The sequence below is a fragment of the Neoarius graeffei genome, chromosome 5 (assembly GCF_027579695.1).
Source record: "Neoarius graeffei isolate fNeoGra1 chromosome 5, fNeoGra1.pri, whole genome shotgun sequence".
Classification (NCBI taxonomy): domain Eukaryota; kingdom Metazoa; phylum Chordata; class Actinopteri; order Siluriformes; family Ariidae; genus Neoarius; species Neoarius graeffei.
In genome coordinates this window covers 83,460,346-83,481,435 of record NC_083573.1, presented here as the reverse complement: position 1 = coordinate 83,481,435, position 21,090 = coordinate 83,460,346, and the positions used below count along the sequence as shown (strand labels likewise).

The 21,090-nt window shown below is 44.4% G+C and overlaps 2 protein-coding genes across 2 annotated transcripts in view; both read right to left on the bottom strand.

Annotated features, from left to right (window-relative positions):
* The window catches only part of cdk13 (cyclin dependent kinase 13), a 37,682-nt gene extending 34,401 nt beyond the window's left edge, over positions 1–3,281 (bottom strand). Inside the window, exon 1 of the mRNA XM_060922472.1 lies at positions 1,728–3,281. Within this exon, the coding sequence (XP_060778455.1) occupies positions 1,728–2,716 (989 nt within the window). The 5' untranslated portion in view covers positions 2,717–3,281. The remainder of the gene's footprint in view (positions 1–1,727) is intronic.
* Positions 3,282–7,252: 3,971 nt separating this feature from the next.
* ralaa (v-ral simian leukemia viral oncogene homolog Aa (ras related)) overlaps positions 7,253–21,090 on the bottom strand; it is an 86,784-nt gene continuing 72,946 nt past the window's right edge. The window contains exons 3-5 of the mRNA XM_060922473.1: positions 19,066–19,274; positions 18,788–18,962; positions 7,253–10,962 (exon numbers count right to left, since the gene is read on the bottom strand). Of these exons, the coding sequence (XP_060778456.1) occupies positions 10,840–10,962; positions 18,788–18,962; positions 19,066–19,274 (507 nt within the window). The 3' untranslated portion in view covers positions 7,253–10,839. The remainder of the gene's footprint in view (positions 10,963–18,787; positions 18,963–19,065; positions 19,275–21,090) is intronic.

The window sequence follows — 21,090 nt, the reverse complement described above, 5'->3', positions numbered from 1 at the left end:
ATTAGCTTTACACACACACACACACACACACACAAAGTAAGGCCAAGCAGAGTTCGGCCATCTCCTGACCTCGCAAAACTTGATCCAGTCTTTAGCTGCTTAAACCAAGGTCAAACTGCGCGTTAAGAGTATAAAATGTGGATAACTCGCCCCATAAATCCTTTCCTATTAGACCACTAAACCACAGAACGTCATACAAGTTGTCGGTTACTTATTAGTCAGTAAACTGATAGGTAATAAATATACTCCATCACCACAGAGACAGCTCACGGCGGCTTTACATAACACTGGACCCATAAATCCTACAGATGAGTTGAGTTTCAAAAGAAAAGAAGAAGAAAGCACATCACACACTTGTGAAATTTCCTCTCTGCATTTAACCCATCTGAAGCAGTGAACACACACACATACCCAGAGCAGTGGGCCGCCACGCTAACAGCGCCCAGGGAGCAGTCGGGAGTTTGGTGCCTCGCTCAAGGCCGTCCTTTTCTTTTATTGAATTGCAACAGTACAATACAATGGACAGCCCAGGCAGCGACGCTGATTTCAGGTGCCATAAACAACATTAACTTAACTTGTACTTTAAGAAGAACTTGCTTACACTCAGAGTTCCAATTTCAAAGTAACACAATAATACATTAAAAAAAAAAAAAGCCACATATCAAACATACTTATGGAACCAAACTTCACAATAGATAACATAGAAAGACAGACATCATAACCAAATATTCACAATAAGTAACAGACTTAATACAATTTTAGAGCCTTGGGAGGTCAGAGGTCATAATTAATCCGAGCTCAGAACTTTGAATAACAGGTGTTCAAATTAGAAGTTGGTTTGAGATAAAGAGAGGCCGTCCCATATTAACCTAACCGTGAAACCCACGCGGACACGGCGAGAACATGCAAACTCCACACAGAAAGGCCCTCGCCGGCCACTGGGCTCGAACCCGGGACCTCCTTGCTGTGAGGCGACCGTGCTAACCACTTACACCACCGTGCCAAGTTTATGAGACGAAGACAGACAGACAGACAGACAATGTGATGTCTTTTAGGGTACAAAGCAGAGAGAGAGTTACTTCTCATCCCCCGCCCCAAAGCGACGGGTAGACAGTACAAGATGACAAACACGACTCATGAGGGATCCTGTGGAAATGAATCTGGCTGGTTACTGGTCTGATGGTGCAGGCAGAAGTGTCTGTGTGGATCACAAATTAAGGGAAGTGACTACCAGGGTGGGCGGCACGGTGGTGTAGTGGTTAGCGCTGTTGCCTCACAGCAAGAAGGTCCGGGTCCGAGCCTGGCGGCCGACGAGGGCCTTTCTGTGCGGAGTTTGCATGTTCTCCCCGTGTCCGCGTGGGTTTCCTCCGGGTGCTCCGGTTTCCCCCACAGTCCAAAGACATGCAGGTTAGGCTAACTGGTGACTCTAAATTGAGCGTAGGTGTGAATGTGAGTGTGAATGGTTGTCTGTGTCTATGTGTCAGCCCTGTGATGACCTGGTGACTTGTCCAGGGTGTACCCCGCCTTTCGCCCGTAGTCAGCTGGGATAGGCTCCAGCTTGCCTGCGACCCTGTAGAACAGGATAAAGCGGCTAGAGATAGTGAGATGAGATGAGATGAGACTACCAGGGTGCTTTGAGTCAACAGTTTGTGTGTTTTAGAGGGACAGGGACAGGATCAGGAGCATGGTGTGTGTGTGTGTGTGTGTGTGTGTGTGTGTAGTGTTACCTCTGCTCTGGACTGGGGCTGACCGATTTCCTGTACGGGCTCCGAGAGCGTTTTCGGCTGTACGGGCTGGAGGTGCTCTCCCACGCCTCATACGGACTCGGGGAGCGGCGCCACGCGTACGGGCTGCCCGGGGAGCGCTTCCGCTTGCTGGACGGCGACTTGGAGGCGCTGTAGCCGCTGTAGGGCTCCGCGTCCCGGCCGTAGTAAGAAGTGGAGCTCGGGGAGAGCCTTTTGCTCCCGTAGCTCGGAAACGGGTTGTAGTTGGGCGACTGGTAGCCATACGGGTACGACGACGAGGAGTACGGGCTCTCAGCTTTATTAAAGCCCGCGGGGCTTCTCCTGTAGGCCCGGAGCTCATCGCGCTCGTCCCGGTAGGCTTGCGGCGTGTCCCGGTACGCAGACGGAGGCTCTTTGTCCGGCTTGGTTCTGCTTTTGTGCCGCTTGGCCTCGCGTTTGTTATCCGCGGATGACTTCTTGCCGTTGCTGTCGTGATTTCTCGTCCGCTCCCGCGGCTTGGAGGACAGCGCGTCGTCCCGCGATTTCTGATCTTTGATTTTGAGATCGCGGTCCTGTCGGCTTCCCGAAGAGGAGTCGGGAGGATCTCGGCGTGATTTCTTACCCGGCGTCACGTCGCCGTCTCGGAGCTCGGCCCACGTCGGCTCTGCTCTGGGTGACGGACTAGCCGAGAAACGTTCCGACTGCGAGCTCACGTCGTCGTACTCCACCGCCAGACCGTGAACGTCCCCGTCGGTACCGAAGCCGTCCAGTTTCTCAGGCGACCGCCGCGCCTCCCGCTCCCTGCCGTGCTTGCGCCTCTTGCGCCGTGACGCCGACGAGCGCCGCTTCCCATCCCGGTGTCTCTCCCGCCGGGCGGCGTTAACGCTAGCACCGGCGCTCCCGGGAGCTTTACTCCGCCTCTCATGTCTGCGGTTCCTTTGTGCCGAAGGGCTCCGGCCCCGACCGTCGTGAGAAATCTCCGGATTAGGCATCGATCGAGTTTAATAATATCCCCGTTCTGAAAGGTTTATTCCCAGGTGACCGGTCCCCGGTAAAAACAAAGCAAAACATTTGAAACAAATATAGCTGGGAGCTAGCTACAGAGCTAGACAGTTTAGCTAGCTGAAAGAGCCAGAGTCTCCTCCAGCCGCCGGTTTTGTCTCTTCTGCACAAAAGCCAATCCACAGCATCGAACAGAATCTGTCGAAGAACTGTCTTTAAACGGTCCAAGAGCTTAATAATCCAGTTCCGATCATTTCAGCATGTGTTAGCCGGCTAGCCGTGATTAGCATGGCAGGTGACTAGCTACCGCTAACTTGAAGAGCCTCCTTCTTCTTCTTCTCTTCCATACTACTCACTAATTCTCCATTTTCAACAGGAGTCGCGTTCAGTCCCTGTCGTGACTTTCCAGAAAAAAACTAAAATTCATACAGGAAACAAACTAAATTAAAGAATTCGTGTACTCTTTTTCAGAGTGAAACTTCTTGACGCTTTTGCCCTCACACTACTGACTCTCACTCACTAACAAGGAAGTAGCTACGCACTGCTAGGCTCGCCTAGCTTACTTTCCTCTTCAGCAGATTCAACGACGGGCATAAAAATTTAAAACCAAAACGAGGACTTCTGCTTCCGGATAACTGATTTGCCATGTTTACGAGAAGACTTAAAATACGGTCTGTTAAATTATTTAACATTATGGATTAATACGATTTAAGGGGTGGTTTTGGTGTGCGTAGCGAAACTGGCGTTGTTAACGTGTTACTACAGTCCAAGGCCTCTTTCTGTGTGCACTGTAAAGGCCTGCGATCATGGCAGAGATGCTAACCGTGGCACTTAACTTCTGCTCACTGCGTGAATCTTGCAATGCATCTCTTTAGCACCAGAGGGCGAGTCCGGCTTACATCTGTGAGCATTTCCCTACAGAAAGAAAGATTAAAAAAAAAAAAAATACACCATAGACATTGCCAAAAGTTCTGCACACCTGACCATCACAGCCATACTTTCTTGGTGAACATCCCATTCCACAATTTACATTATTCTGCCCCTCGGACCTGCTTGGTCCATCCTGGTGCCCTGTGTCTGGTCGGGGTTTTGTCGCGTCGCGTCGCTCCTGTGGGGGACGGCCGCATGGGGACAGTTCAGGGTTACGCCTGGAGGACGCTCTGGACTCTTACAGTAATGCTTTTATGGCTGAGGACTGCAGTTGTCATGAACAGTTTTGCACTCAAGTTTCCATCAATGAGTTACAACATCAACCAAACTGTCTTCATGTTCTCATCTCATTATCTCTAGCCGCTTTATCCTTCTACAGGGTCGCAGGCAAGCTGGAGCCTATCCCAGCTGACTACGGGCGAAAGGCGGGGTACACCCTGGACAAGTCGCCAGGTCATCACAGGGCCGACACAGACAATCATTCACACTCACGGTCAATTTAGAGTCACCAGTTAACCTAACCTGCATGTCTTTGGACTGTGGGGGAAACCAGAGCACCCGGAGGAAACCCACGCGGACACGGGGAGAACGTGCAAACTCCGCACAGAAAGGCCCTCGCCAGCCACGGGGCTCGAACCCGGACCTTCTTGCTGTGAGGCGACAGCGCTAACCACTACACCACCGTGCCGCCCCGTCTTCATGTTAAAACTTATTGTAGTCATGCTGTCTGTTGTTGCCCAAATGAGGATGGGTTCCCTTTTGAGTCTGGTTCCTCTCAAGGTTTCTTCCTCATGTTGTCTGAGGGAGTTTTTCCTTGCCAGCGTCGCCACCGTCATGCTCATTGGGGATAGATTAGGGATAAAATTAGCTCATGTTTTAAGTCGTTCAAATTCTGTAAAGCTGCTTTGCGACTGTTTATTGTTAAAAGCGCTATACAAATAAACTTGACTTGACATTATCTATCAGACGCTTTTGTCCAGAGCAGCCCGGGGAGCAATTAAGGGGCCGTTCCTGCGCGTCCAGGGAATCAACCCGTCAACCTTTTAGTTCCAAAGCTGCTTCCCTAACCATTAGGCCATGGCTTTCTAATTTATTCCGCTTTTGCCATTATAACAACATCCAATCTTCTGGGAAGGCTTTCCACTAGGTTTTGGTGTGCGGCCGTGTGCGTGGTCATTCAGCCCAGAGCCTCACTGCTGTTGAATGAGGATTCCTGGGGTACATTTGGCATTCTACTTCATCCCAAAGCTGTTCGGTCATACTGAAGTCAGGATTCTGTGCAGGACGCTCAAGTTCTTCCACTCCAAACTTCACAAACCACGTCTTCATGGAGTTTGCTTTGTGCACAGGAGGGCATTATGATGCTGGAACAGGTTGAGGCCCCCGTTTTCCCTTTCACTGGAATTCAAAGACATTCTCGTCAATTGTGTGCTTCGAACTTTGTAGCAGCAGTTTGAGGAAGAACCGCATAAACCGGTGCAATGGTCAGGTGTCCACATACTTTTGGCCATAGTGTATATGACAAGACTACCCTCCGATTTGACGGATATGACGGCAAGGAATAATAAGCTTGTCTTAACCTTGCTTGGTTTTCTTGACTTTTCCATGTGATGGCATATTTATGCAGGTTTACGCATTTACACCAAGATACTAACATGGATCAAAATCAGAATTAGCACTACATTCAAAAACCGTTTGAATAACCATATTGTATAGAATCTCTCTCTCTCACACAATTAGAATATCATGACAAAGTTCTATATTTTCTATTAGTTATTTAAGAAATGTGAAAATTTAATATATTCTGGACTAATTACATGTAAACTAAAATGTTTGAAAAATGCTTCATTGTTAATTTTGATAATTATGGCCTACAGCACAAAAAAAACCCACCTAGAACATCTCAAAATATGAGAATATATTTCATTTTGAGTAAACAGTATAAATACCGTGTATCTCTTGGTCTGGTTCAGTCCACGCAACCACAATCATGGGGAAGACTGCTGACTTGACAGTTGTCCAGAAGATGATCGCTGACACAAGGGTAAGCCACAGAAGGTCATTGCTGAAAAGGCTGGCTGGAAAAGGTGCACAAGCAACAGGGATGATTGCAGCCTTGAGAGGATTGTCAAGAAAAGTTGACTCACAAACTTGGGAGAGCTTCACAAGGAGTGGACTGAGGCTGGTGTCAGTGCATCAAGAGCTACCACACACATCTTCAGGAAAGGGACTAGAACAGTCACATTCCTAATATCAAGCCACTCCTGAACCAGAGATGTCGGCAGAAACATCTTCCCTGGGCTAACGAGAGAAAGAACTGGACTATTGCTCAGTGGTCGAAAGTCCGCTTTTCAGATGAAAAGAAATTTAGCATTTCATTTGGAAATCAAGGTCCTCAAGTCTGGAGGAAGCATGAAGAGGCACAGAATCCAAGGTGTTTGAAGTCCAATCTGAAGTTTCTGCAGTCTGTGGTGATTTGGGGTGTCATGTCATCTGCTGGTGTTGGTCCACTGTGTTTTATCAAGTCCAAAGTGAACGCAGCCGTCTACCAGCAGATTTTAGAGCACTTCCTGCTTCCATCTGCCGACAAGCTTTATGGAGACGTCGATTTCCTTTTCCAGCAGGACTCGGCAGCTGCCCACAGTGCCAAAACTACTAATAAATGGTTTGCTGACCATGATATTACTGTGCTTGTTTGGCCAGCCAACTCACCTGACCTGAACCCCAAAGAGAATCTATGAGGTACGGTCAAGAGGAAGAGGAGAAACACCCAACCCAAAAATACCCACGAGCTGAAGGTCGCCATCAAAGCAACCTAGTCTTCAAAAACACCTCAGGCTGATTGCCTCCATGCCACACTGCACTGATGCAGTAATTCGTAGTAAAGGATCCCAAACCAAGTATTGAGTGTATAAATGAACATACTTTTCAGAAGTTGGACATTTCTGTATTGTAAATCCTTTTTTGATTGATCTTGGGAAATATCCTAATAATTTGAGATGCTGGATTTCTGATTTTTCATTAGCTGTAAGCCATAAATCAAAATTAAAACAAAAAAAGGCTTGAAATATTACACATGTAATGAATATTGAATATATTAAAATTTACCCTTTTAAATTAAATGATAATTTTTAACTTTTACAATATTGTAATTGTTTGAGATGCACGAGCATTATAGACATGGTCAGTTGCTGCAGAGAACTCGGGGCTGGAGTTTAAGCTAAATGTTTTTAAATTAATTAATGAAGTTAAATTGATGTACAGGTTCATTTGTAAACCTATAAAGTGAGACATAACATGTAAATCATTTGGAAGTGTCACATTAGAAGCCCCCCCCCACACACACACCTTTCATAAACTGCAAACTCATGTGATTAATAAAAATTTGGTCTATGTATTCATATGCAATGGCTTTTGACAGAAAATGAATGTTGGAAGAACAGAAATGCAAACATAGAATTAGAAAGAAACTAATGAAACCTTTTAAAAATGGCAAATGCAAAAAAGCTTATCTTCACTGTTGCTACAAATGGGAATGTCAAATTCCTGTCAAATACAAGGTAGATGAGTGTATTACACAAACATTTGAACCAGTCTATACATTAATGAAATTGGATTGTATTAAATTCAATATAATAATTTGTATGGGCATGTACACCATTTATATGATTTAAAAAAAAAAAGGAAAAAAAAAGTGCACACGCTTGCACACACATGAACAGACAAGTGAGCCGTTGCAAATAAGCAAAAAATTAGCACCATTGACAGGATTAGTAAGTAAGCAAGCAAAGCAGAGCTAAATAAATTTGCTACAAAAGCTCACCAGGGTTATCGCTCACTACCCTTCCATACTTTAAAGTTACAGTTCAACGTTTGATACCGTTATTAACGGTGAACTACGAGTCGCCATAAATAGCATCATGGTAGTTACTGGTATAATTCTCCATTGATTTCCAACGGCAATTTTACAAAATGGTTTGCTTCGAGTCTCCCAGGTTTCAGATTGTTTTTATAAACCAGTTCCATTTCTCTTTATATATTTAAAAAAAAAAAAAAAATCACACCCAGTAACAACGTGTTTGCATCATCTCCAACCTTTAGTGCCACTTGTCCATTTGCAGAACACATGCCTGGCTTTTGTTAGAGTTTACAGCTCGATTTACTGAAAGATAGAGGAGTGGAGTTATGATTCTTATTTCACAGCACATTTTGAAAGTGAGAGCTAACACATCGAGCCTTGACCTTCACGACACTTAAATCGGAGAGTTTTGGTAAATTAAGCAAACTGCACGTTGGCGCATTTTAACAAAAGAGGTATAATAACGAAAGAAAAAAACAGTACACTAATCAGCCAGAACATGAAAACCACCTGCTTGATTGTGTGTCGGTCCTTTTTGTGCTACCAGAACAGTGGACACAGAGGCGTGAACTCCACAAGACCTCTGAAGGTGTGCTGCGGTATCTGGCACCAAGACAGATCCTTCAAGTCCTGCAAGTTGTGAGGTGAGGACTCCATGGATTGGACTTGTTTTTTCCAGCACATCCCACATTAGATAGAGATCTGTGAAATTTGGATGCCAAGTCAACACCTTGAACCATTTGTTATGTTCCTGAACAATATCTGAAGTGTGGCAGGGCGCATTATCCTGCTGAAAGAGGCCACTGCCATCAGGGAATGCCGTTGCCATGAAGGGATGTACTTGGTTTGAAACCATGTTTAGGGTAGGTGGTCCGTGTCAAAGTAACATCCACATGAATGCCAGGATACAAGGTTTCCCAGCAGAACATCACACTGCCACCACCAGCTTGGCTTGCCATAGTGAACCTTGGTGCCATTTCTTCCCCAAGTAAGCCAAGCGCATGCACCCAGCTCTCCACGTGATATGAAAGAAAACATGATTCATCAGACCAGGCCACCAGGTCCAGTTCTGAAGCTCACGTGCCCAGTGTCAGAGCAATTTGTCCTACAGTAACGCTTCTGTTGGATCGACCCAGACGGGTTAGCCTTCATTCCCCACACGCATCAATGACCTTGTCACCACTTCATTGGTTGTCCTTCTTTGGGCCACTTTTGGTAGGTACTAACCGCTGTATACCGGGAACACCCCACAAGGTGTGCCATTTTGGAGATGCTCAGACCCAGACATCTAGCAATCACTATTTGGCCCTTGTCAAAGTCACTCAGATCCTTACGCTTGCCCATTTTTCCTGCTTCCAACACATCAACTTCAAGAACTGACTGTTCTCTTGCTGCAAAATATATCTCACCCCTTGACAGGTGCCATTGTAATGAGATAATCAATGTTAGTCACCCGTCAGTAGTTTTAAGTTTATGGCTGATCGGTGTAGGAGTGTACTGAAAGTAACATTTTAAAAAAATGTCTAAAATAAAATCAGTCATTCTTTCATCAGTAAAAACAATGGCATTTAAAACAAACCTTACTCAGTAAAGTGTTTTGATGCAATTTGTCAAAAAAAAAGAATAAAAAGCACACAACAGCCACTTCACAAACCGCACAGAAAAAGACAAACATTGTTGTAGTATTTCACACGGCATCAGCATTAGTCAGAACTTTTTTTTTTTGTAAATTGCGTCTCTGATGATATGGCAGAGAACAAATTGGAAAAAAAAAAAAAACCTCACACTAAGACTACGTTCAGACTGCACCCTGAAACGACCCATATCCGATTTTTTTGCCCATATGCGACCTGTATCCGATTTGTTATTGACAATCTGAACGACACAGATCCGATTTTTTTCACATGCGACCCAGGCCGCTTGGATATGTGGTCCTAATTCCGGTGCATATCCGTTATTTTCACATGCGACTGCAGTTTGACCGGACAGGTCGCATTCATGCGACCTACACGTCATCAACAAGAGACAAACGTCACTATTCTGCGTTGGCTAATCCCGCCTCTTTGGTGGAAAACAACAACAATGGCGGACGACGCTTTTTTTTGTTGTTGTTTACGTATTACGTAGATGTGCTTATTACGTGTCAATTTGCGCATGCGGGACACTTTTGGGTCGTTTTCCGTTCATACTGGAGATCGCATACAAGTCTCATATAATTGGTAATGTGAACGGCCTAAGAAAAAAATCGGATTTCACAACAAATCGGATACGGGTCGTTTCGGGTTGCAGTCTGAACGTAGTGTAATAAAGCCCTGCACAGTGTTAACAGTTTCAAATCAATGTTACACAGGGTAAGTGGCCTTCCCTGCAAACTACTGCTCCAATCCTACACTTGATTAAAAGGCTGAATATGGAGCTTCACATTCACATTGGACATCAAGGCATCAGGAAGTCAAATGGCCTAAATATGCTTCACAAGCAACTTCCTGTTTCTAATTCACATTTCTCATAGCTTAGCAAAAAGCATAAAATTAAATAAAGGGGGAAATTATAACCCGAACCCTAACCGTACACACGACTAGCGTCTTGTAGGGTAGTTCATAAGTGTAGGCGTTTGCTAGCTATTAACCCAAAGATGTTACTGTGCTTTGAATGTAAATAGCAACAATTAATCCCAACTGACAGCCAATCAGGTCACACCATTTTAAATAGAACAATATATTTAAATTTTATGCAAAGTTAAAATGTTTTCACAACAAGGACACACAATGGCCCGTTAGAGACTTATTTCCATCGGATTTCATTCTGTCTAAGGCAGCTCAAGGCCTGGTGGGTTATTTGACCTCTTTTCACAAAAAAAAGTGAGCAAATATCCCAGACGCAATAGACCTGAATCCAAAACAGCGGTCGTAGTTTACACGAGTGGTCCACGTTTTCTGACCTGCTGGTTCCAGTTCAGGATTTTAATCGAGCAGCAGGATCCTGGGGTTTGTGCTGAACCTGTAAAAATCTCTGTTTGGATTGACAGCAATCTGAAATGTGACTAGTGCCAACAAAAGACAGACACTCCACAAGATGTGGATTTCTGGTACATAACAAAACAACGAACACATGGTGCAAAGTGAGAAAGAGTTCCTAGAAGCTTCACCTGAGGCAAAAGCAACTCCGGCTCTGACGCACAATCACCGTGACAACGCTGCACACCCCACACACCCGCCAGGATTAGCTGGCTGTGAGGCGAAATACGGAAGAGACATATTTACATATTTAAAACATAAGGGAAGAGCATGGCAATGATTGTTAAAGCACTTTTTTTTTTTTTTACTATAAAATGCAACATCTCTCTCGAATTCTCTTGGCCAGACTTTTCCTTTTCTTCTTCCCATTCTTCTCCTTGCTTTCCTCCATCTTCCTGGCACGGATTTCTCTCATCAAGTCGAAGAACACCTGAAAAGACAAGCGCCAAAAATATAGATATATCCATCCACATTCACTGGATATGAGCAATCACACACTCTGATTGGCTACTCTACTACTAGGATATCAGCTCATATACAATGAGTAGAGAAAAACAAAATGGCAGCACGTGTTGCTGAACCAAACGAGGACGAAATAACCCCCCCCCCCAAAAAAAAAGAAAAATAAGTTTTTTTTATTTTTCAAGAATTACTGTATTACAGCATTTTTCACAAATTGCTACTGTCATTTCACCGGTTTATGTTCATCTCATCTCATTATCTGTAGCCGCTTTATCCTGTTCTACAGGGTCGCAGGCAAGCTGGAGCCTATCCCAGCTGACTACGGGCGAAAGGCGGGGTACACCCTGGACAAGTCGCCAGGTCATCACAGGGCTGACACATAGACACAGACAACCATTCACACTCACACCTACGCTCAATTTAGAGTCACCAGTTAACCTAACCTGCATGTCTTTGGACTGTGGGGGAAACCGGAGCACCCGGAGGAAACCCATGCGGACACGGGGAGAACATGCAAACTCCACACAGAAAGGCCCTCGCCGGCCACGGGGCTCGAACCCGGACCTTCTTGCTGTGAGGCGACAGCGCTAACCACTACACCACCGTGCCGCCTCTTTATGTTCATCTTTAAGCATTAAAATTTGTTGAACCAGTCTTTAAAAAAATAAAAAATAAAAATAAATAAAATTCAAACACTCAAAGAAAAATAAAATTTGAATATTTTACTATGCAATTTGTCATGTGTCCGCTAAGCGAAAATGACTGTCGTACGTACGTTTTTATTTATCGAATTTGCAAAAAATAAAAATGCTCCGTTTCTCAAAATCCAGTGAACGTGGATAGAATAAAACAGTTATTCCACTCACTCATATCATACATGGCTTATAGCCGACTCGGTGCTACGTGCCTCGTCGGCGATCAGCTCATGTATGACCCGATTTCGTGGAATAATTGTTAAATATATCTAAGTTAGCAATACTGTCACATGACTGTCAGCTGAAATGCAACAATGACCTTTACTGCCAAGAAATATCTGTAATAATTTTTCCTTCATGTCTGATTGATCTACAAATAAACTCGCTTATTAAGTGAGTCCAGTAAGGTCCCTGAAGGAACGTTCAAGATAAGGTAGAGGTCTCTTTATAAAACTGATGCTTTTCATACCTTTACTGTCTTCTGCATTTCCTATACTGTACTGCATTTCTTCCTGAAGCATTTTAGTTTTTACAAGAAATGTTTTGTACAACCCCGATTCCAAAAAAAGTTGGGACAAAAGTACAAATTGTAAATAAAAACGGAATGCAATAATTTACAAATCTCAAAAACTGATATTGTATTCACAATAGAACATAGACAACATATCAAATGTCGAAAGTGAGACATTTTGAAATTTCATGACAGCAACACATCTCAAAAAAGTTGGGACAGGAGCAATAAGAGGCTGGAAAAGTTAAAGGTACAAAAAAGGAACAGCTGGAGGACCAAATTGCAACTCATTAGGTCAATTGGCAATAGGTCATTAACATGACTGGGTATAAAAAGAGCATCTTGGAGCGGCAGCGGCTCTCAGAAGTAAAGATGGGAAGAGGGTCACCAATCCCCCTAATTCTGCGCCGACAAATAGTGGAGCAATATCAGAAAGGAGTTCGACAGTGTAAAATTGCAAAGAGTTTGAACATATCATCTACAGTGCATAATATCATCAAAAGATTCAGAGAATCTGGAAGAATCTCTGTGCGTATGGGTCAAGGCCGGAAAACCATACTGGGTGCCCGTGATCTTCGGGCCCTTAGACGCCACTGCATCACATACAGGCATGCTTCTGTATTGGAAATCACAAAATGGGCTCAGGAATATTTCCAGAGAACATTATCTGTGAACACAATTCACCGTGCCATCCGCCGTTGCCAGCTCAAACTCTATAGTTCAAAGAAGAAGCCATATCTAAACATGATCCAGAAGCGCAGACGTCTTCTCTGGGCCAAGGCTCATTTAAAATGGACTGTGGCAAAGTGGAAAACTGTTCTGTGGTCAGACGAATCAAAATTTGAAGTTCTTTATGGAAATCAGGGACGCCGTGTCATTCGGACTAAAGAGGAGAAGGACGACCCAAGTTGTTATCGGCGCTCAGTTCAGAAGCCTGCATCTCTGATGGTATGGGGTTGCATTAGTGCGTGTGGCATGGGCAGCTTACACATCTGGAAAGACACCATCAATGCTGAAAGGTATATCCAGGTTCTAGAGCAACATATGCTCCCACCCAGACGACGTCTCTTTCAGGGAAGACCTTGCATTTTCCAACATGACAATGCCAAACCACATACTGCATCAATTACAGCATCATGGCTGTGTAGAAGAAGGGTCCGGGTACTGAACTGGCCAGCCTGCAGTCCAGATCTTTCACCCATAGAAAACATTTGGCGCATCATAAAACGGAAGATACGACAAAAAAGACCTAAGACAGTTGAGCAACTCGAATCCTACATTAGACAAGAATGGATTAACATTCCTATCCCTAAACTTGAGCAACTTGTCTCCTCAGTCCCCAGACGTTTACAGACTGTTGTAAAGAGAAAAGGGGATGTCTCACAGTGGTAAACATGGCCTTGTCCCAACTTTTTTGAGATGTGTTGCTGTCATGAAATTTAAAAATCACCTAATTTTTCTCTTTAAATGATACATTTTCTCAGTTTAAACATTTGTTATGTCATCGATGTTCTATTCAGAATATAATACGGAATTTTGAAACTTCCACATCATTGCATTCCGTTTTTATTTACAATTTGTACTTTGTCCCAACTTTTTTGGAATCGGGGTTGTAGATTGCTCGTGTCTTACATCCATCACACTCTTCCCCCTTTATGCAGAATTATATCTCGTTTGTTCAATCATCATGCAGGAAATGCAATATTTCATCCCACTATTATAATAATTTGTCTAATGGTGTCTAATGGGTTTAAGGGGTGATCTACGCACTCTTCTCTGTCAATCTCAGTGCACTAACCAATCTGTGCTATCTGATCTCCGGCATGCAGAACAGGGACGACAGCACTTTCCTTCAAGTACGTCATGCTGTTCTGGGACAAAGCACGAGCAGCAGTTCGAAAAGGTGCAGGTGTTGGTTTCATGTATCTCAGAGGAAGCACCATTAGCTTTCACCCTGCCTGGTTATTTGAGGTAAAGTCACAGGAGAAAAGTTAGATAATGGGCGGGACTGTATTGGGGAGAAAATGGGAAAACGCATTTTAAAATAAACAGAGACCGGCCCTGTGTCCGAAATCACTCCCTACTCACTATATAGCGAGGACGCCATTTTGTAGTGCTGTCTGAAACTTTAGTGAGGATTATTTGCACCCTATATAGTGCACTCAAAGTATCCCACAATGCATCACGAAAAGTAGCGTACAACCAATGGTCACTAACCAAGCAATATATCCCATCATGCATTGCGGTCGCGCTGAAAGAAATCAAATTAAAAGTCTTAAATTTGATTTAATAAAAGGCAGCGGCAAAGAAGAAAGTATTCAGCCTTGATTTAAAAGAACTGAAAGATGCAGGGACTTTGTATTTATTAAACGTGGGAAATGCGCTCAGTATAATATGGATTTAAATCACAAAAACACACGCATGTATGGTATTTATTATTTTGAAAACCCGTCGGCCGACTGATCTGGCATGTTTTAATCGTGCAACAATAATGACGTAAATACCAGCGCGACGGACTAATGTCCGAAAATGTTTTTTTTCCCCTCATTTTACCAATGAGCTCACTGTATAGTCCTCTATACAGTAATTCCCTATATAGGGAGCCGTGAACGAGTGAGCGATTTCAGACACAGGGCATAAATGAATATAACGAGACCACAGCTTTTCCATTTATGAGCAGCGAAGAGGGCATGTAGGAGTGAAAGTGGGGAGAGGAGAGGCGCGTCTCTGTGCTGTAGGACTGCTGGGATTGGTCTGAGGCGTTCACTACATCCAATCATTTGGATTCGCCATTGTACCATGTCGTAAGTAATCTGCATAGAAGTGAGAAAATCTCAATTCAAATGTTATTTCCAGGGATGTGATTTGGGGCTGGTGAAATTATCTGAAAATTTTAGCCGGGGTTCTGGGGTTTTCTGACTTAAAAATTGTACTAAAATGGCAAGCAAACACACAAGAAAAAACTTGTCATGATTAACAAATTCAAGCCAATTTAATAGTCAACATGCAACTCTGAGCCCCGATAGTAAATTCAATGATTCTTAACTGACAAAAAGCCAAAACATGAAACCTAAAAATGTCATTCTAAATTAAATCATCTGCATTAGAATAAATAGAAAATTGTATAAGGAAAAACAAAATTTATACTTTCAATTACTGTAGAAGTTGAACAAAGCTAAATGTGCCTTTTCAAACAAACATGATGCAACATAAGAATTCATCCACAAGTCTTCAGGAACTCTCAAAGAAAAAAAGATGCTAACATCCATGTCCAGTTCCAGCATATCAGTCACTTTTTTTCTGCAGTTTCTACTCTAGCAATGTCAACTTCATATACATAACTCTATAGTGTTCACTCATCTCATCTCATTATCTGTAGCCGCTTTATCCTTCTACAGGGTCGCAGGCAAGCTGGAGCCTATCCCAGCTGACTACGGGCGAAAGGCGGGGTACACCCTGGACAAGTCGCCAGGTCATCGCAGGGCTGACACTTATGGCCCTTTTCCACTACCCTTTTTCAGCTCACTTCAGCCTGACTGACACGGCTCGCGTTTCGACTATCTAAGAACAGCACGACTCAGCTCGCTTCAGCCCTGCTCAGCCCCCAAAACTCGCACCGTTTTGGAGTGGGGCTGAAGCGAGCCAAACCGAGCTGAGTGAGGCTGGGGGCGTGAGCAGACACTCCCCTGTGCACTGATTGGTGAGGAGGAGTGTCCTCACATGCCCACACACGCCCCGCGAGCACGCTGGGATCTGTAAACGCCGTAAACCCGGAAGAAGGAGAATTACGAACTACGAGAATTATGAAGCCTTATGCGCCTCGCCTCATCTATACGCTCTTGCCAGTATCTGTTGGCGTTGTCGGTGACAACAAGCCACAGCACCAAGACCAGCAACACTAACGACTCCATGTCCTCCATGTTTATTGTTTACTCTCCGGGTCGTGAGACTACCGCTTAAAAGGTCACTGATGTCACTGTTTGCGCCGCCTAATGACATCACGTGACGTCCACCCACTTTCGCTAACTCCACCCAATGTGTCCACCCACTTCCAGCCAGCACGGTTCAGCGCGGTTGTAGTCAAAATGCAACTCCAACAGCCCCACTCAGCTCGACTCAGCTCGACTCAGCACGGCACGGCTCAGCCCAACTCAGCCGCGTTTGTAGTGGAAAAGCGGCAATAGACACAGACAACCATTCACACTCACATTCACACCTACGCTCAATTTAGAGTCACCAGTTAACCTAACCTGCATGTCTTTGGACTGTGGGGGAAACCGGAGCACCCGGAGGAAACCCACGCGGACACGGGGAGAACATGCAAACTCCGCACAGAAAGGCCCTCGCCGGCCACGGGGCTCGAACCCAGGACCTTCTTGCTGTGAGGTGACAGCGCTAACCACTACACCACCGTGCCGCCCCTTAGTGTTCACTCACCAAAGGATAATCATAACTCCACAGTGTTCATTCACTTAAGGATATTCACAACCCCAGTGTTCACTCACTTAAGGATATTCACAACTTATTGCAGTGTTCACTCACTTAAGGATAATCATAACTCCAGTGTTCAGAACGAAATCGCTGAACAAATGTCTCACAGTCTTATGTCCAACGTCTGTAGCAACCTCTTTCTCCAACCATTCCCAGCGGAACTTGTTCTTCACTATTCTGTCGATTTCTTTGACTCGATTTGCATCTTTACGTTCGATCACGGAGGCTGCCATCTTTCAACTCTTTGTTTGAAGCGAGCTTGCATACAGCTATCTGACAAGCGCGTTCATTGGTTGTTACAGAGCGATGGGCCAATCACGTACCTCGTTTGAAACGAGGTACGTGATTGGCCCATCGCTCTGTAACAGATTGGGCGGTTGCCAGATTGGGCGGTTTTAAGTGCATTTCGGCGAGTTTTGAACATATTTTGGGCTGGAAAACGTCAGCAGTATCTGGCAACACTGCTCGTTTCATCTCAATGACGGAAAAAAATTTTTCTTCAAGTTTTGAGATGAAAAAAGCGGAATTCCGCGAATTCGCGGAAAAATCACATCCCTGTATTTCTCTCTCTATATCTGGAGTTGTGGCTCTGGGGCACATACTTACAGGACCAGTCAAAAGTTTGTACACCCCTACTCATTCACAGGCTTTTGGCCATTTTCTAGATTGGAGGACAATACTGAAGACATCAAAACTATGAAATAACAAATGGAACATATTATATGGAATTATGCAGTAAACAAAAAAGTATTAACACGTTTCATATTTTAGATTCGTCAGCACAGCCACCGTTTACCTTGATGACGCTTTGTACACTATTGGCGTCATCTTAACCAGCTTCATGAGGTAGTCACCTGGAATGCTTTTCAATTAACAGGTGCCTCGTCAAAAGTTAATTAGTGCAAATTCTTGTATTTTTAATGCACTTGAGATCAAACAGTAAATAATAATAATAATAATAAGCCCTATTCCACAACTGTAGTAATCCATATTATGTCAAGAACCGCTCAACTAAGTAAAGAGAAACGACATCCATCATGGCTTACAGACATGAAGTAGTGTCTTAATTAATAACAATAAAGAAAAAACATTGAATTAGAAGGCAGAGGTCTCCGCGGGACAGAATTTTCAGGCCCACTCCTGCATTGTGCAGTCCCGCTCCCGCAAAGAATTATGATTTTCAGTCCCGCTCCTGCCTGCCATATTTTGTCCCGCTCCCGCCCGCAAATCCCGCATGATGCAGACGTTCGCGTTATTTCTCACGAAAGTTCTTGTCATTGGCTTGGGGAATTAAACATGCTGAGCTTAGCTGAGCTCTCCACTGACCGATCCTTCACCTAGCGCACATAGCGAGGGTGCGCGTTGCCAGGCGGCATGCGCAGCTGAGGCTTTACAGAGATACCCATTGTGAGCTTCACTAGAGGAGCTCTGCTCTTCTGCCATGATCGGAGATCTCAAACACGGAAGAGCGGAAAGGAATCGGAAACGTACGCGAGATTAGACCACATCCGCAAATTTAGGCATCTTAAAATGTTTTTATTAATGCCAAATAAAATATCCAGCACAAATTATATAGACATAAATTAATAATTTATAAATTTTATTTTAAACACGTTTTTAGTTAGCGGGACTGCAGCTCATCACCTCTCCCGCCCGCATCGTGCACTCCCCCTCCCGCCCGCAATGAGCTTTCAAAATTTGTCCCGCGCCGCACTGCTTTGCGTCGGGTCCCACGGGACTCCCGCGGGAGTGCAGGGCTCTATTAGAAGGTGTCGCCCAAATTGAGTGGTCCTGTAAATATTTAAAAAAAAAAAAAAAAGCCTGCCGTTTCTTCCTTTGCAGAATTTTGATTATATTTTTAACCCCGTTTTCACACTAGCAATAATTTCAAGATGAGTTTTAGTTCTAAAATCAATCATATACACTCATCTGACCAAACTTGGTGCTTCTCGAGTGTTTAAACGAGGCTTGAGACATTTTAACATGGCTTTGTTTTCAAAATCACCATCCCTCAAGTCTATACTCCTGACCCGAAATTACTCTTATTGGTCAGGTGCTTTCGAGTCTCAGTTCGTCCTCCATCACAGAACACTGACCTTGTCCACGTTGGCACGGGTTTTGGCTGACGTTTCCACGTAGCACACGCCCCACTGCTCAGCTCGACTCTTAGCCTCGTCCGCGCTCACCTGTCTCCTGTCCTCCAGGTCCGATTTATTCCCCACCAGAAGGAAGGGTACGTTCTCGTCCTCCTTCACGCGCAGGATCTGCTCTCTGCACAGGGGCGGGTAATGCTCAGCACAGCCTCACCATCATTCATATTTCAGTGTTAATGGAGCATGCTCAGGTACAGCGCTCCTGTACAAGGTTACTCTACCTGAAGTCAGCAGTCGCAGCAAATGATTCCAGCTCGGTGATGGAGAAGACGCAGAGGAAGCCCTCTCCACTGCGGAAGTAGTTGTCCCTAATGGCCGCATAGTCTTCTTGACCTGCTGTATCCAGAATGTCGATCTGAACCTCCTCTCCATCAAGGACTACCTTCTTCCTGTAGCTGTCTGCTTTCGTAGGCTCATAGTCTTCCACAAACTGATACAACAGGTGGAAAAATAGTAGCAGGAGGAGCAAAATTAAGCTACTTGGTGGTCTTAAGGAACTCGGCAAACTTGTACAAAAATCACAGACAGTCTAATCCTCAGTCAATTTAAAAAATTTTTTTTTTAGAATTTAAGAAGGTGCATTAGGCAAAAGTATTTTAATGAATTAGCCCCCAGTATTAGGTCTCAAATGGTTAGGTGGGGTCGATATTTGACTAATTCAAGCCCCTATTTGCAAAGCTCTGCCCCCAGGATCTACAGTACCTCGTATAGTGTTTATAAAATGGCCGACAGGAGGTCCATACGAACAAGTAAGTATTCTGGAGTGGAGGTCAGGTTTCTAAAGGGGTTATCTCAGTCACTAAATCCACTTTTGCTCAAGCCACAGCTTAATGTATTGTATTTGATCATGTGCTACAGATTTTCTCAGGGCTTGACATTAACGCTAGTCCGAGTGGACGGGACAATCAAATGTTTGGTCTGGGCAAGTCAAATTCGCATCTCCCTGTCCGACAGGACGAGTTGAATATTTGTTGAAAATCAATTTTTATAGTAATTATTCAAGAGTTAGATCAATAAAGTTCCAACAAAACTAGTTCACTCCCCTCAGTGATCCAGCGGTGTTATCATTTACGAAATTCCGGGGAAGCTGAGTACAGCAGGTGTGTGTATAAAAATAACCACGTCGTAATATCTAATTAGAGATTATTAGACTTTGAATTAATCAAAATGGCGATCAAATACCTCAAAATAAATATCTGTGGCGAATCTTTTTCTCATTTGGACATTCATTGTATTTTTATTTCGTGTGGTACACATTAACCATCGGGTGGCACGGTGGTGTAGTGGTTAGCGCTGTCGCCTCACAACAAGAAGGTCCGGGTTCGAGCCCCGTGGCTGGCGAGTGCCTTTCTGTGCGGAGTTTGCATGTTCTCCCCGTGTCCGCGTGGGTTTCCTCCGGGTGCTCCGGTTTCCCCCACAGTCCAAAGACATGCAGGTTAGGTTAACTGGTGACTCTAAATTGACCGTAGGTGTGAATGTGAGTGTGAATGGTTGTCTGTGTCTATGTGTCAGCCCTGTGATGACCTGGCGACTTGTCCAGGGTGTACCCCGCCTTTCGCCTGTAGTCAGCTGGGATAGGCTCCAGCTTGCCTGCGACCCTGTAGAACAGGATAAAGTGGCTACAGATAATGAGATGAGACATTAACCATCACAAATGTCGTAAAGTATTTCGCGGGAATTTTGTGACAGTACCGAACTCACTTACGCTTTGTTTTCATTCACAACGGGATTCTGTCAGCTTTGGCGGCACAGTGGTTAGCGCTGTCGCCTCACAGCAAGAAGGTTCTGGGTTCTAGCCCAGCAGCTGACAGGGGCCTTTCTGTGTGGAGTTTGCATGTTCTCCCCGTGTCTGCGTGGGTTTCCTCCGGGTGCTCCGGTTTCCCCCACAGTCCAAAGACATGCAGGTTAGGTTAACGTGGGGCGGCCATGGACTGATGTGCCCAAGAGTGGTGGCGCACTTGTACACAGCGGCTTTGCTCTCCTATGATGAACTAACATTTCGTTGTACGTTTGTGCAGTGACAAAGGCATTCTATTCCATTCTGTTCTTATCATGTCCAACTTGTTTTCTTTCAGTTTCATTTCTTTAAATTAATTTATACTTCATGTTTTACTGGATCAATCAAGATTTAACTTTATTTCCTCCAGAAGCTTTGAATTTGGGTGAGTCTAACTCTTAAAACTGCAGAACAGGTAATGGGTTGCAACAATACATGCACCATAATGGGGCTTTGGATAGTTTTTGTT